Source organism: Apostichopus japonicus, chromosome 4, assembly GCF_037975245.1.
Source record: "Apostichopus japonicus isolate 1M-3 chromosome 4, ASM3797524v1, whole genome shotgun sequence".
NCBI lineage: Eukaryota > Metazoa > Echinodermata > Holothuroidea > Aspidochirotida > Stichopodidae > Apostichopus > Apostichopus japonicus.
Window position 1 is genome coordinate 997,700 of NC_092564.1, and position 17,765 is coordinate 1,015,464.

Consider the following 17,765-nt stretch of genomic DNA (forward strand, 5'->3'; position numbering starts at 1 on the left):
AACACTTACTTTTGGTGGAAAAAAGTTTAAATTTCATATTGCACAGAAACATAATTTTCCAATGTGCAATTACGTAGCACCATGCATCTGCCCAAGTGCCTAACCTTTGTCCACAGAAAGTATTGCCGTAGTAGATCTGTACTATGGAGACTTGAACAGCAATCCTATGAGTGCAGAGTGAATTTTGCGTTTTCGCGAGTATATTTTGAGTCATGGTCCCGAAGTAGCGAGTTCTATTAAAAATATTTGTCGAGGCCTGAGAAGAAGTCCTTTGTCATTGGTAGAGATCAATCTGTATGCCGAATACAAGAAAAATGTCCACCTCGGTTATCAGCTGCCGATGGGAATATTGTTTGTCTTTCTCAATGCTTTTGCTGGACTACTTTGAAGTGTGTTGTCATCATGGCTATACTCTACAGCCTATAGTGTCACATTCACATAAGATTTTTCATATAGCATCATCGGAACCACAATGCAGTTTTACTGTCTGGTTAGACAACGTCAAAGACTGTCTGGTTATCACATATGATAATTGTAATGACTGAACATTTACCACCTTAGGTCCATTTAGCTCCTCTTCTTGACAATGGTAAACCTTTCAGCTCGATGTAAACTATTGTTATTGTGGTTTGCAACCTGCAAAGTTCCAGATCCAAGGTAATGATGTCCTTAGTTTCATGTTTGTCGCTCTCTGTCATAATTAGCTTATTGATTTATTTTACGCATCAAAATCACACATAAGTCATTAAATTGATAGCTTTATGCTATTGGAATGAGTAAAGCAAACAATATTATTTAACCGCAAACTTTATTTAAGTTATTATATGCATATTTTAATAAATTTATCACAGACGTATTCTCAAATCAATCCAAACATCTTATATTTCTTATTATATTTATTTCCAATCCTTAGATAAGTTAGATTCCCAAAATATGACGAGCCATAGCATCAATGCCATCGTAGAATTCTTCAGCACAAGGCAAAATCTGGTCCGCAGGAAGAGTAAATCCATACTGTCCTTCGTCCCTGAGTTCCAGTGCGTAAGAGTGTTTGATGCCCTCGTTATAGGCCCAGTCTGCAGAACTACCACTAGCAACATCTATGGACAAGAAGTCAAAAGAGTAAAACCCCTACCAGGACTCCAGGCTCTTGACATCCCTCTGCGCTCCCAGCCAATTAGTCTGTACCTCAATCAGAACTACCCACTTACGCCTCTATAGATTACTATTCTAGACCATTTAAATATTTTCCAGAAACGTTGTTGAAAGTTTTTTGGTCTATGTTATCATTTTGTTTTTCAGACTTTGCTGCTACATGCCAACATGATTTTTTACGTATACGGTCATGCATCCTTCTAGAACTGTAAAACACTTTGTGAAAGCAAAAACATATGAATCACTTATTCAAAACGAATGTTTCTCTCCCCGCACCGGCCTCCCCATCCCTAAACAAAGCAGCAAGAACAGTACGTAGATGGACACATTCAAGATACTTACAAATAACTTCAGAAATGGGACCGTACTTATAGACCTTGCCGTGAACCTTCTCCAGTGCCTCAACAGCTACCTTTGATGCTGCGTCCTGTTGACAGGATAAAATAAATAACAAATAAAAGTAAATGTACTATGGATGACTATTCCGTCACCTTTAACCAGGCCGTTATTGTACGTGATTCCGATTAAATTCGTTACTTCTGTAAAGTGCCAACAACATTGATGACGTCACTCATTGTACACTGAACTTTTTGAGTAAGCCCGAACATAAGTGAGCAAAGCAGAGAAAAAATACCGCCACATAGCCATAGGCTTTCGGCGTTGGGAGAACTTTGGGTGGATGGTGAGCCAAAGATATGCGACAACAACTGCCACAAACACGCAGAGCGCCATCAGACACTCAACACCAAGCGCAGGCAGGTGCAAATAAGGCACGAAAGCGACAAGGACAAGTCAGGTACAGATCCACAGTTCCTTTAATCCTCTCTTTGTCCCTCCACTGATTATCTCCTACCTCTCCTCTTTCCCTGTTGCTTTCTTCTCACCATCCATTGCCTACTTATAATCCCCTTTCATTTATCTCATTGTGTTCACCGTGCTCATTAACCTGTCTGTTTTCTGTGCGTGTTTTTGTCCCTTCTGTTACTTGTCCCTTCTGTTACTTCTGTACTTGTCATTTAGCCTCTGAAGAAGATCCTGCTAGGATCGAAACGTCAGGCCAACTTACTTTTACACATTCTATTACACAGGCTCTCTAGTGGATAAGCAGTTTGCCAACATATTAAAAAAAAATTATGTTAATTTTTGTTTTGATGTATATTCAGTTGACATTTCTTTATTTTTTATTTACTATATTCTCCCCCCCCCCCCCTTCAAATCATGGTGGAACAAACCACCTAGAGATGGGAATGAAGAAGAATAGGCGTGGGGTTAGGGAACCACGGTGTGACTATGACAAGAAGAGGAGGGAATGTGGGTGCTGAGCGGGGAGAGGGCACGAAGGGGTAAAAGGGGGAAATGAGGAAAGGAGGAAAGGAGAAGAGAACGAGGATCAAGTTTGCGACTGTACTTGGTGGGGAGGGAGTCGGTTAATTGTAGGGGTAAAGGATGGGGCGGGATGAAGGGAGGAAGGGAGAGGCCCGAGATGAGTAGATAAGAAGTGGGGGGAGGATAAGGAAAGAGATCGCATTAAAGTTATTATTGGAGGTAAGACGTTTTTTTATATTTGTGTTTATGTGTTAACCGGTTAACAAGGGCGGGGGGGGGGGGGCATTGTGGAGGAATGAATTGTTTGAAGATGAAAATGTTAGGGTGGGGGTCACTGCCTTTCACCGACAGTGCTATGCGGCAGAGGTGATAAAAGTGATGGGGGACTGTAACCTTAACGTTTTTGAAATAGCGGACCTTCCAATCCAGGAAGGGCAAAGACGGAGACCAAGGAAAGTGGCAGATGGAGGAAGGGTTGAGTAGGTGATCATGTAAATATATGTTGGAGGTATTGGGAGTGATACGACTTTATCGCGGGTGAGGGTGGACGAGGTAGGTGGTTTAGTGGGGTTAAGTTTGATGCGCCAACGGTAACATTGTGTAGTTAGTGAATCCAGGTAGCAATGGAGACGGATAGTTCCGATGGTGAATTTGCGGCTACTCGTCCAGCTGGGGGAGGGGGGGGGGTTGGGTAAGTCATTAATGTCGTTTATAAAAAGAAGAGGGTTGAGGACGGAGCCCTGTGGAAATTCGGAAATTAGAGAGGATGCGAACGGATAGCAGGAGGAACATGATAAACAATTTGACAGAGACGATATAAGTAGTCCTTAAAAAGCGATAGGGTAAAGCAAGCAAATATAAACAACAGACAACAAGAAAGAAAAGTGAGATGAACGAATACAAATATAGAAACTCAAACTTTTCTTGCTGACATCTATAGCCTCTGTATTTTAGACAGAACAAAATGCATGGAAGATGAGGTATGAAATGGTAGCTGGACTGGTGGCTGGTTGGGTGGGGGGGGGGGTTGTAATGATAAGAGAAACTATGACGTTAGATAAACCTTCAAAAGCTTTGACGTACCAATTCGTTTTTATCTGCACAAAAAGTAGAATCCGTGTATGCCCACGGATACATCCAGTATTGGCTGTAAGCATGTACGTCCATGAAAATTTGTATGTTATCCTTGATAGCTCTTACGTGATCTTGCAAACTGGAAACTTCGATTTCAGAAGCTGCAGAAGTGCCCATGTAAGTGTCACTACATGGCAGGCTGCTGGATCCACCAGCTGAAATTGTTGCAAAAAAAACAACCGAAAATGTTGCAAAGTATTACTTTCTACGCAAGACACACTCAGTCACCATGGCCTTACAATTTAATATAGTTTGTTTGATTGCAGAGCACTGCATGTATGCATCTCCAACGTGAATATTGATCAAACAAGGGTCTAAAGTTATGTGTGACTTGTCTGCTATGTAACGTGTAATATTATGGTACCTTCTCCCTGCTACATAACTATACATGCTTCGCTTCTCAGATCACTAACCCACCCCTCCAGCCCCTACCCCCCCCCCCCACGCCCTTTAAACTAAACGTCTCCGGCGACGTCGATGCCTGTGCATACATGAGAGATGTCTTAATAACACCACAAAACAAATCAAATTGGATCGTATTACGTGTAAACGATACTTACTGTTCCACTTGTATTCGTAATTTCTATTGGGATCGGTCCCATAGCAATTGTTCACGCCACCTGATGGCTTACGGGTCTTTCTCCACATTCGGTCCTAAAATGACAATATTAACGTTAGTAAATAACTTTCTTATCTGTTTCATTCTTTGTTATCTGTCAGGAGTTACCGTATAGATTGGTGGCGAGTCATCAACTAAGTGTCATCTTTTGCTCACACACATACACGTTTTCTGTTGGATCGTGTTATTCAAAGGCAGAAACATGACTAGACTCAGTTGTAAGTCTCTTTAGGGGGACTTTCATTACCTCATTTGGACTACGCTAAGCACGCTCTGATAAGATACATGCCTACCTATCTACTGGTATTTTCCTGTTAATATAATATAACATAAAGTTGCATTGAGTTGACATTGATTTCAAGTGGTACCTCGTTCGTTTGATCAAATGCATTTTTAGGGGACCTTTTGGGGCGTCTGGCGGGCCCTTTGTAGCAGAAAATTTGTCTGGCATGATGATTTCCATAGTCTGTAAGATCAACCAGAACATTCCAAACCAGTTTTGAGTGGTACCTTGTATATTTAATCTGGGTCAATGCTACGATAATGGGCATTTGGGCCATATTTGGGGGCGTCTGGCGGGCCCTTAGCAGCAGAAAATGTGTCTGGCATGGGCCATTCAGTACTTTGTGGCATCCATGCATTAAGTTGACATTGTTTATAAGTGGTACCTTGTTCGTTTGATCAAATGCATTTTTAGGGGCCCTTTTGGGGCGTCTGGCGGGCCCTTTGTAGCAGAAAATTTGTCTGGCATGATGATTTCCATAGTCTGTAAGATCAACCCGAACATTCCAACCAGTTTTGAGTATTACCTTGCATATTTAATCTGGGTCAATGCTACGATAATGGGCATTATGGCCATATTTGGGGGCGTCTGGCGGGCCCTTAGCAGCAGAAAATGTGTCTGGAATGGGCCATTCAGTACTTTGTGGCATTCATGCATTAAGTTGACATTGGTTTCAAGTGGTACCTCGTTCGTTTGATCAAATGCATTTTTAGGGGCCCTTTTTGGGCGTCTGGCGGGCCCTTTGCAGCAGAAAATTTGTCTGGCATGGGCCATTCAGTACTATGTGGCATTCATGCATTAAGTTGACATTGGTTTCAAGTGGTACCTCGTTCGTTTGATCAGATTCATTTTTGGGACCCCTTTAACCGGCCCCAGGGGCCACATGCAGCAGAGGGACCATGGCAGACATCCACTTTTCAATATACTGGGTTTTTCCACAAATATTCTAATACTCAGATATTGGTACCTCGTTCGTTTGATCAAAGTGCACTGAGCTGCCAGGATATGGCTTGCCATATAAGTACACTGTAGTAACACCTGGCCTAACCAGGGCTTGGGGAATGGTAGCTGGGCAGCAGCCCCGGGCCTAGGGTTCAATTAGGGGCCTGAGTAGTATGGCATAAAGAATAATGTATTCTCATTTCCAAAATTAAGGAAATGAAGCTTTCAAAGGTCCGGTGACATCATTGTCCCAGTGGTCCGGCCTGGCTCTCGTTAACTCGATCATTCTAATCTGTTCCAGCTCCTAAACTTTGAAACACACATCTCATTCACATTATAACAGCTACCTTATGTTACCACTTTGAAAAAGGTAATTTATCTGTTTTCAAGAGCCTTTTCTTGACCCTATAAGAGCCCAACTGAACATTGCTTGACTCTGTATATGATACAGGCGCGGATCCAGAGGGGGGGGTCCAGGGAGGGTCCGGACCCCCCTGCTCTTGGCCAAAAAAAGAGAGAAAAAAAAGAAAAAAGAGAGAGGTGCTTTGCATGGCTAAATGGAAGGGGGTTCCCTGTTGTACTTAAATATCCAAGAATTTCACAATGGATAGAGGGAAACCCACTCCCCTTAGACCCTAGGATCACTGGAGGCCAAACCCCTCACCCTTCCAGAATCCTGGATCCGGCCCTGCATCAAACAGTGGTGACGGAACGGGAGGGGGATTGAGGGCTAAAGGCATTATGATTTTTGTATCATCTCAACTCATCTGATATGTATACCATATTTCATAGATTGTTTTTTTCTCATCAGTTGAGAAATTGCAGACATGAGATCCATATTTTCAGGCTAGGTACATGCAGCTTAGAATACTCGGGAAGTGCCGTTTCCGGCCATCTGGGGGGTTTGTAAAGCCAACAATTTTCTGGTACGCTCCGAGCCAGATAGTCTTACATTCAGGCGCGGCTGGACCAGTCAGACCCAGGGCCGTCTTAACGCATGGGTCCACTGGGCCCTGGCCCAGGGCCCCGCGATGTCAGGGGCCCCGCAACCGTAGAAACCCCATGTCTTAATTTGGGAGGAAAACTTATTGAATAGGCCATTATGCCTGATTGAATTCGATACTTGACAACTTGTGACGAGAGTTGGTGTAACACTTGAGAGTTTTACATTAAATATTCGAATCTGAGTTGGCAACCCTGGAATATACAATGCCCCGAAGGCTTACAACACCAGACCACTCGTGCCCGCGGCCCGAGCACCAGTCATTTTTTTTCAGTGCAATTCTCACTTAGGAGAATATATCCGTTAAGTTGATATTCATTTTCTATCACTTAACATCGATTACCGTCATACTTTATAAGGTCATAAATAAATGAGCCTTTCGGCACATCAATGATCAGGTGGAATTGATCCTAAATCTTATCTACTGTAATTACTTTGTGAGCTCTTTATAGGCATGTCCATGATGTCCTAGTAGTAGAAGTGAACTGCTCCTATGCTATGCGCGATGTCTAGACAACCCTTTACGTTCCAATGTATGAGTGTGTCATACATTGGAGAAAAAACCAACACCTCCCTGAAGGGAAACATGGCTTATTTGAAAGAGAACAGTCATGGCTTTCAATTTAAAATAGTTTTTAGGGGGGGGAATTTTTAATTATTTTTCTCGAAACTTTTGTTTACATTTCATTTGACCTCATTTGACTAACTCCCACAAAAAAAAAGAAGAAGAATATTTGCTTTCTAAGACCGCCTAATATGTACTGATTCTGTACAGAGACCATTTAGTTTCGGATTAGGGAGTTATTGCTAAAATAAATCACAGAAACCCTGTTTTCTCAAAAAGTTGTGTCATTTTTGGTCCAAGACTTTAAAAAAAAATCTCTTAAGACGGCTCTGGTCAGACCCCCCCCCCTGTCACAAATCCTGCATCCGCCCCTGATGATAGGCGCTACATAATATTTCTTGATTGATTGATTGATTGAACAGATCGATTGACGATTCGTCGAGCGTGATGTCTTAGCGAGTTGAAACAATGACAGTTTCCTGGTTTGAATATATGCTTGCTCTCATGCTAGCAGAACATATTCTCAATTAACTTTAACATGGTAATACTAAAATTTGGAAATTTAGTAAATGTACAAACAGAGCAATAGTAGCGTTCCTTTTATAAAAAATTTCTGTTCTGACTTACCCCTCCTTGAAACCTTGAAAGCCAAGTATGGACATATCCGTCTTTGTTATGTACTGGGATAATATGAAACTCCATATGGTCTGCCAAGTCTGTACTTCCTGAAACAAGCTATAGGATGTAACATTTAATGTGACTCCTCAATTAGCAATAAAATGAATACAATATGTGATGATGGTCGTTTGAATGGTAACTTAAACCCATATCGAGAGGTTTTAAGTCAGAAGTCATCTTCTTCAGTTAAATCACTTATTTTGTTATTCCGCTGATATAAAATAAAACGAAAGGAGCTGGCCAAAGATTCTCGTTTGTGATATCTTGTCTTTTGGACAAAATATCGTTGGTAATATTACGGTAGCCTATACGGAGCCAAAATATCTTGATGGAATAAACAATCGAATCAGCGAAAATAATTTTATATCTAAACTGTATATGCTATGTATATACTACTTCACGTCTATGTATATCCTACTATGAATGCGATGTATATACTAATTCTCATCTATGTATATCCTACTGTATATGCTATGTCTATACTAATTCACGTATATGTATATCTTACTATATTTGCTATGTATATACTAATTCACATATATGTTTATCCTACTGTATAAATATATGCTATGTATATACTACTTCACATCTATATATATCCTACCGTATATGCTATGAATATACTACTTCACATCTATAAATATGTCCTACTGTATATGCTATGTATATACTAATTCACGTCTATATGTATATCCTATACTATATAGGCTATGTATATACTAAGTCACGTCTGTGTACATCCTACTATATTTATGCTATGAATAAACTAATTCACGTCTATGTATATCCTACTATATTTATGCTATGTATATACTAATTCACGTATATGTATACCATACTATATTTGCTATGTATACACTAATTCACGTCTATGTATATCCTACTTTATGTGCTATATATACACTAATTCACGTCTATGTATATCCTACTATATACGCTATGTATACACTAATTCACGTATTTATATATCATACTATATGCTATGTATACACTAATTCACGTCTATGTATATGATACTATATATGTTATGTATATACTAATTAACGTCTATGTATATCCTACTATATATGCTATGTATATACTACTTCACGTCTATGTATATATTACTATATATGCTATGTATACACTACTTCACGTCTATGTATATACTACTTTATAGGCTATGCATATAATAAGTCACGTCTATGTATATCCTACTATTTATGATATTCTAATTTACGTATATTTTATCCTATATATGCTATGTATATACTACTTCACGTATTTGTATATCCTACTATATATGCTATATACTCATTCACGTGTATGTATATCCTACTGTGTATCCTATGCATATACTAGTCACGTCTATGTATATCCTACTGTATATCCTAAGTAAGCCTTTATCCTTATGCATGCCTAATTACATCATATGTATATATGTATATCATTTTTATATACATAGCAATATCCTATTGAGTATCTTACTCATACTGTACCCTATTTCATGTTTAATTATATCCTTTGTACATTTTAACACTTTTGTGAACAGTTTCATCATTTTTCCTAACCTCACCACTTACCCAATCCGCTACTTGCATCATTGTTGCCGGTCCCACCCACTCACGTGAGTGGGTTCCACCAATCATGAAGAAAATTGGTTTGCTTGCCGTGAGGTCGTTAGAGATCTTAAAAATTAAAGGAAAAACACAAATATGAACGGTATGACAGAAGTGGAAAATCTTTCAACGATTTCTTGTATAAATGATTCTTATAAGACTCAGGTAAGTTAATAGGAAAGGAAGTCACAATGGCCATCTTCTTTCTTTCACGTCTGCGGTATGTTCCCAACATACTCCGTGCCCCAAAACCCCTTATATACTATAGTATAATGTGACTTACAACTTTTCTACAGGGTATTTGTTCTTGAAGGCTCATGACATTTTAAATTTATATATAATCAAAATTTGAGACTTTTAAACTGTTCGAAATAGTCAAATATACCTACCAAATTATTCTCCCGACCATATCCATTAAAAAACATTATACGAGTGTATATCTTTCAGTCTGTCTGTCTGTTTGTTTGTTTGTGATACCAATCTTAACGTTTCACATATCAAGTGAAACTTGCCTATGAGTTTGCATATTTGTTGTACGTACCACCAATTTTTGCACTTTTCTGTTTTCGAAAGTATCTCCTACATCTTCGATGCGCACTTTGTCAGGGTTTTCCGATTGGAAAGACGTCATCCAGTCTTCGATCTAAAATATCACGAAAGATATTGCAGCAAAAAAGTATGATATTACATATGGGGAGGGGAGGGGAGGGGGAGGGGAGGAGATGAGAGGGGAGGGGGAGGAGTCTAACATGAACGCATAAAAATGAAAACACTTATAAGATTAAAATACGTCACAATTTCAGTAAAATTTTTAGTCACGCCTACATTTCTTTGATCAGTACCTATATAAAGTGACCTTAGCATGATGTTTTTGTTGATAATGATATGCCATGTGTGTGCTAATAATGACTTGATATAACCTAGTCCGATCTTAAAGATATTGACCTTTAAATTATGCTTACTGTTTGGAATAATCGTGTTAGGCATTGTATACGAACTCAACCACAACGTATGGTTTGTCACCTTCATTAAACAAAAGTGTACCATGGATTTCGCTCAACGCCATAATTCACCATCACCAACCAATGCCTGCTGATGTAATATTATACTACAAAATTATGTGTCAAGGTATGTATGTATACTCTACGCCAAGTGGTGTATGGAAAATGAATACAAGTCAGTATTTGTTAACGTTTAGTTCTATTTTGAAAGGAAACGTGGTCAATAACAAGATTTTAATAAAGTGTTAAGAATAAAGTTTCCATCTACCCGTACGAGAGATCTAATAAGAGAGACAACGCATGGCGCTGACCTCATGAGAGGGCGATATTGTTGGCTCTCACCTCATCAAGAGGATGGTATTGTTCATAAAATCCTGCAGTAGCAGACGGAGTCATCTGAGCATCGATCAGAGGTTGCACATCTTCGATCATAATCTCCACCTGAATTCCACGACTTTCCAGAAAAGATCTGAGGGAAGCATAATCCCTTGGTGCAACCAGAATATCTGCATTGTAACCAATTCCGCGAGATTCCTTCCAAAGATCAAACTGACGAAAAACAAAGAGACCACAGTCTTCATTTTCAACAAATTTAATAATTAATATATGTCGATATTTTGCAATGTTATTGAGATATGCAGTTATGGGGGTTGAAATTTATTTATATATTTAAGTGTCAAGTTTTTTTTTGGCAAGCAAGGACGACCAAACTCTTTCTGCATTGAGTTATGGATAAAACTATAATGATAAAAGAATAATCTTTATTAGGCGAGAAAGAAATGTAAATTAAACGTGTCAAACAAGAATTGATGCAAAACTTGATGACAGCATTTGTGAGCGACTATGGTTCTATGATAATTGCTTAATTAATCGGTCCATTTTCATGACGTACCAGTAAAGAAAATAAATGATATTAAAAAGAAAACAACAGTGGGCTAACATTACCTGATCCTGAAGACCATTCACGATGTTGACTGCATTGTCATTTGTGGGCTTGGCATGGATAACTTTATATCTGTGTGTTAGAATATCCATCAAGTTTTGGTCAATATGCAAAGTGGTAGCGAGTAGTTAATTTGCAGACGGGTGGGACATGCCCCGCCTTTATATGTAATGCCCCACCTTTACATATGTAATGACCCACATTTATATATATATGTAATGACCCACCTATATATATGTAATGATACACCTTTATATATGTAATGACCCACCTTTATATATGTAATGAATCACTTTTATATATGCAATGACCCACCTTTCTATATGCAATGACCCACCTTTATATATGTAATGACCCACCTTTATATATGTAATGACCCACCTTTATATATGTAATGACCCACTAAGCAGGCCTCAGGAGACGAAGGCAGACGACATTATATACCAAACTGGCCTAATTTTGAACCGAAAAAGGCATTTGAGAAAAGAGCACATACTTTTAATATGAATGTCCTGAAAATACTTGAAGATACCGTAGAGACATATCGAGTTTAAAATATTTTCTATTTTAAGGGTTATGCATGGTATGTAGGCACTAAAATTAGTGGCGGAGCTAGGGATATTGGTAAGAGGGGCGAGAATGGTCTGTAGGGCACTTTCGACTCTATCAGAGCCGTATGCTCTGGACACTATCTAAGCGGAGCGCCACCACAGATTGGCGCGGAGCGTACAATTTTTTTTCTTGTAGTAAAAATACCCTCTAGATCACCGGAAATGTCCCTTTCAGGGCCTTGCTAATTTGCAGATAAACGAAGAATAAATAGCCGTTAGAGCATTTTGTCAGAAAATTACACCAATAAAATGTGACAAATGTCAATAGGTAGATGAGAGCGCAGTAAAAAAGTCAATATTCGTGAATAACTAAAAAGTGGTAAAAAGCTGATAAGGGCGCCAGCAGTCCGTTTGAGTCCGTCAGTGGGGGGTGGGGCATCCGCTCCTGACTGTATGGACGCTCCGCCACTGACTAAAATACCTTTCAACGTGTAAGCTAAACAATTGAGAGGCGAAGTCGATAACTTTGTTAATTTGGGTTGCAGCCACCCTCTTACGCCGTTCCATCCAATTTTCACCTCCTCGTGTACCCGATTGTTAAACAAAGCCTACTGTTAAAAAGCAATTAAAGTTGAGGTTTGACGTAATACCACCAGTGCGACACACCGTTCGTACAATAACACAGTGTTGTGAAGCTAAAATGCCAGGAAACGTTATTTCGCATGTGTATTCATCGTTAGTTAACGTCCATTTCCCGTTTTGTAAAATAAAAGGACACAATGAACGTAAAAGCGCCTTAATATTTTTAAATATTTGTTATTATTGACATCTTTAATGAGGGTAGTCCTGCTCAGTGCAGAAGCACTATGCAGTAGAAAACGGTAAACATCTAAGAGCACAAAAATGACGACAATAAAATAGACAACAAATATCAGACATCTAAACAAAATATATGAAGTTTTCATATTGCGTTTAGAATATTAACATTTGGCAAACATTTCAAATTTCGGGGAAGGCTGTTCCACGACCTGCCTCCAAAGGACCTTTTACCATTCCCAGATCTAACAGGAGCAAGTAAAACATTATTAGAGCAGCTAGATCTAGTTCTGTAGGAATGGCTATCTCTCAGTAGAATTGTCAGTAAGGTAATCTGGAGCCAGGCCGTGGACACATCTATACATTAGAATATTCCTGAAATATAATGCACGTTGACGGACATTTAGCTACTTCAATTCAGCAAAGATATCTGTAACACGCACATCCTGAAGCCAACACTCCAGGACTAATCTAGCTGCACGATTTTGAAGAACCTGAACCCGGTCAACCAATTTGTTCGTCGCCGTAGTCCAAACGGCAGAACAATAATCAATATGCATGGGGTACACTTAGAGCGTTGTACAGAGTATTACGTGTATGCTGGTCAACACACCAACTAAGTCTTTTTAGAATACCCAGTTTCTCTGATATTTTTGCAGTAATTGTTTTCAATAAGTTTTTCCCATTTAAGAATCGAGTCGAACCACTATCCAAGGTATTTGAATAAATACACATTTTCAAGAATATCATTATTAAGCTTTACATTGAGGGGATTAACATTTTTTTATAATTTGAGAAAAGCCAAATGTCATAGCCTCGGTTTTAGAAGCATTAAGTGTCAGCATATTAGTATTCGTCCAATCAGAAACAGCTTCCAGGTCCAAATTTATGACTCTTTCAATATCTAACTCGTTTCTTGATGGCAGTATCATCGGCATAAATAAAAACCTTACAATTCGAAACTACATTATAAGAAGTTCATTAATAAAAATGATAAACAAAAAGTGGACAAATATGGATTCCTGGGGTACACCAATTGTAACAGGTCTTGTATCAGATTCAACCCCATCAATAATAGTAGTTTGTTCTCTATTTGTCAAATAATTAGAGAACCACGCCAGCTCATTTTCCCGTATCCCATAATATGATAATTTACGCAGAAGAATCTCATGGTTGACTGTATCAGAGGACCTATTTAGGTCCAAAAACACAGCACCGGTGATCTGACCCTTGTCCATATTATCAAGAATGTAGTCAGTATCGCCAATAATAGCAGCAAGGGTAGAATATTGTTGTCTGAATCCAGATTGTGCCGAACTTAGAAGCCCATTGTTTTGAAGATGACCATTAATCTTGGACATGAATAGCTCTCTCAAGAATTTAGTAATAACAGGCAAAACTCAGATGGGCCTATTTATTTATTCCCCATTGAACAGTTGAACGCACTTTGAATTGCATCACATTAATTGAGAATAAACTGTATGTAGGCTAATGCATGGTGAGTATAAATGTCTTGACACCCATTTTACAATTATTAAACGTTGTTATCGTTTTATATCATTTAGAGTACACAATCAATTTGCATATTCACAGTGACGTCGTCACCCAATAGTTATATATGGCGTTAGTTTATTTAGGTGCCTATACGTATGCACATAATGTTGCTAGAAATATTGCATTTGATATGAATGCATGTGTATATATTACGTGAAAACTGTTGTTGTTTCTGCTAAAATTAAAGTGAGTGTTTTCACAAGTGTCGCAAAAAACATAGTTTGTATATATATATATATATATATATATATATATATATATATATATACATATATATATATGTAATATATATATGTAATACTTATAAAGGATTACGGAGTCACATGTTGATCACTTGCGGTTCTATTAGCCAGTAAGGGCAATACTAAACTTATCAATTAATAAAATCTTAATACTATCTTAATAAAAAAAGAAGAAAACGTGACATTAGCGGAGTTGTTAATTAACAACGAATAACGACGAGAATTTACAGCTTCAATGTATACATGTTTCACAAACAGGTTTAAAATTACGTCTTATCGCAGGTGTCCTGGCTGCCGGTACTCTACCGTTAAATACATTATTCTTAACAGTGTATTAATGTTGTTTAAACTTTTGTTAATTTATACTTACCCAGTGTAATCAACTGCCAGAGAACTAGCCAGCAGGCATGCGAAGATAACCGAAAGAAACATTTTTACGCCTGAGTCCGTAAAAGATGAATATGATCAATTTTTCATATGTATATGCTTATAACCTTCACAGTGAATTTCATTTCAAGAAAGGGTGAACCGTGCGCAGAAAACCAAAGGCCGTCTGCAAAAGGTTGACCTGGACATCTAAAAGAAAGTATAAAGTAATCAGAACGCCACCTTACACAATTTATCTTGAACTCTGGGAGAGGCTAGGGTAACAACCCTTTCTACTATAGTGAACTCAGTATTCATGAATATTCAATACATTTTAATAGTATCACCATAATCATTGATTTAACACTTGAATTGAAGGATACAAAGATATGAGATGATAACTAAGAGGGGTATAACGAATCAGAACAGTAAGTACAGCTCATATAAGTAACTCCATAAACCTCTGTATGAGTCCCTGCAGTGAATCCACATGAAGCAACACTGATTCTGGACTATCATTGCATATATATGACATGTGTAAACCAGTCTTTAGCAATAAATGGACACGATGGGCGAGTAGATCGGAACAGGGAACTGCCCCCCCCCCCCGCCCTGCCCTTGGTGGGAAGTACAAGCATATCAGGGAAATTGAAGTAAGTTCTAGCCATGTTTATAGGATTCGAACCAACATATCCATGTAGCTAAATATATGTATACTTACTTCATGTATACTTACTTCCTTATCAATTTTTGACGATGAATACTCATTTATTCCGACATAATTATTTCTTTTTCTGTAATAATATCAAACTTGAAATATGTTTAATCCTAAACCAGTCTTTCCAACTCTGGAATGAGCAGCAAACATATACGATCAAATAATTATTTCTATTATATCAAATCATATACAAACTGTTCATGAACTCGTTCGTTTTCTATACTTTACATTTGTAGAGATGATGTAACTATATATCGAGCCTTGGTTCGTTATAGTAACTAAGTCTGTTCTAGTTGCATAAAATTGTCCTTTAATTTCATAAGAATGAAGTGAAAGAGAATCGAGAGTTCATTGACGTGACAATTAGAAGTGAATGACAATTCGAATGGGAAGTTCTTCCATATCTAATAGGCATACGTGTGTACCCGCAGCACAATGTTGCTCATTTGGAGAGTGTGATACTCTGGTAGCAACAGCTGTTTGACTGACGTCACGTTTTTAAGAGTTTGAGCCAGTTATATCTTCCTCATCATCTTGATTAAAAGGCGTCACCTCAATAGTAGACCTACAATAAACAATATTGAATAAACATTGGCATGATATGTATCTCTATAAAGACGAAACAACCGCTTAATATTAATTCCACTCTTATTATGGCTTGATTACAGACGGTTTCTTTTGCCATATATTTATCAATATTCTATTTGGTCTGCATCAGATTAAAAGGAACCTTATCGATGACGACGATGAGAATAACCCTCTGAGTAACATATGTTTGGGAGTAAGGCAAACTTGTCATTGTAAACTAATGAGGTGTTTTTTTTTCGCATAATGGTCGACTTTATAGGTACAAATACAAGTCTGAGATGTTTTAGAACGCCAAACAGCATTATTATAAGTGTACAATGTAGTTTCGAGTAATGATCCTTTAACCATCTGAGGCATTTTCTGTTTTGTTATAACTTGCCTGCTCTCCTTAGCCTTATACACAGACCACTAGTTCATCAGTTCCGCTAATACATCACAAAGCTTAATAGACAGTAAGACTTTATGACCTAAAATGACAGTAGTATATGTCTTGCTATTTCGCCCCCCCCCCCACTGGGAGCCGAAGGCCCCCGTTTTACGGGGCTCTCGTTTTCTGTATTGTGAGTCGAAGATGCCCGTTTTCGTGGGTTCCCGTTTTTCGGGAGCTTTCTCCTATGGCGCGAGAAAGCTGAATATATTACGGACAAATATATATATATGCTGTACTTGCGAAATACATACATGGTTAACTTCAAAAATACATTTTCGACATATTTATATATATCTTTACACATATATATTCCCTGAAAATTATATTTATTCCCTTAAAGTATTTATTTATAAATTCTCCAGGCGTATGGAAAGTATTTTCTTAATAACAAATATGTATTTTGTGCAAAAAATATATATTCTCTTGCAGTAAATATTCTGTCAAAAATATATACTTTCTTACACAAAAAAAATTCTCTGCCAAGAATATATTTATTCTCTATGAGAAAAAAAAGTATTTTCTAAAGAAATATACATATCCTTTTCAAAAAGTATGTCAATTCTGTGACCGAAAAATATATTTCTCTAACAAAATATATAAATTTTGTGACAGAAAATATATAAATTCTATAGAAAAAGTTTTGGCTGTGCAAAAATAATTTTTTATTCTCTGTAGGAAATAATATATATTCTCTATCAATAAAGTTCTATTCTGTGCAAAAAATATATTCTGTAAGAAAAATATATATGCTAAACAAAGTACGGTGCTCTGTAAGTGCCAAGTGAGATGTTTTGTTATTCAGTAACTTAAGTGACCAGCTTATTCATTATATTGCTGTTTTCTTCACATCCACTTTCTTTCCGTTGATGTATAGAGTCCTTGCAGACGTGCAACAAACTAAATGAAAGACTGTTGTTAAAGAAGAGCAAATTGTGGATTATATGCTAAGTCTTAGCCTAGTGTAATTAATAAATATGCTGTTTAGAGTAGTCTAACGTTAACATCACACTACCAACTATTCTACTTACGCTCTATATCTGGACGCCATGATTGCAGTACTGCTGCTATAGCCTATATACGTATGTTACCTGTGTTATACCAGGGAGCTGCTACTCTAACAGCTCCCTGGTATACGATATGTTTGAACTGCATTTCGGTTCTGAGCGAGGAAGTACATTGCACTTGTACACTTATCGCCAATATAATGAATAAGCTGTTCACTGAAGTTACTGAAACACCAACATCTCAGTTGG

At 37.9% G+C, this 17,765-nt stretch overlaps 1 protein-coding gene across 1 annotated transcript; it reads right to left on the bottom strand.

The window, feature by feature from the left end:
- Nucleotides 1-791: 791 nt before the first annotated feature.
- LOC139966051 (carboxypeptidase B-like) lies at nucleotides 792-14,939 on the bottom strand. Its single transcript, XM_071968695.1, has 10 exons — nucleotides 14,781-14,939; nucleotides 11,250-11,319; nucleotides 10,647-10,853; nucleotides 9,845-9,946; nucleotides 9,268-9,372; nucleotides 7,655-7,762; nucleotides 4,176-4,269; nucleotides 3,565-3,770; nucleotides 1,498-1,582; nucleotides 792-1,100 (listed from the first exon to the last, which is right to left on the bottom strand). The coding sequence occupies exons 1-10, from the start codon at nucleotides 14,840-14,842 to the stop codon at nucleotides 919-921; spliced, it is 1,221 nt and encodes a 406-aa protein (XP_071824796.1). The 5' UTR covers nucleotides 14,843-14,939; the 3' UTR covers nucleotides 792-918.
- Between the last annotated feature and the right edge of the window lie 2,826 nt (nucleotides 14,940-17,765).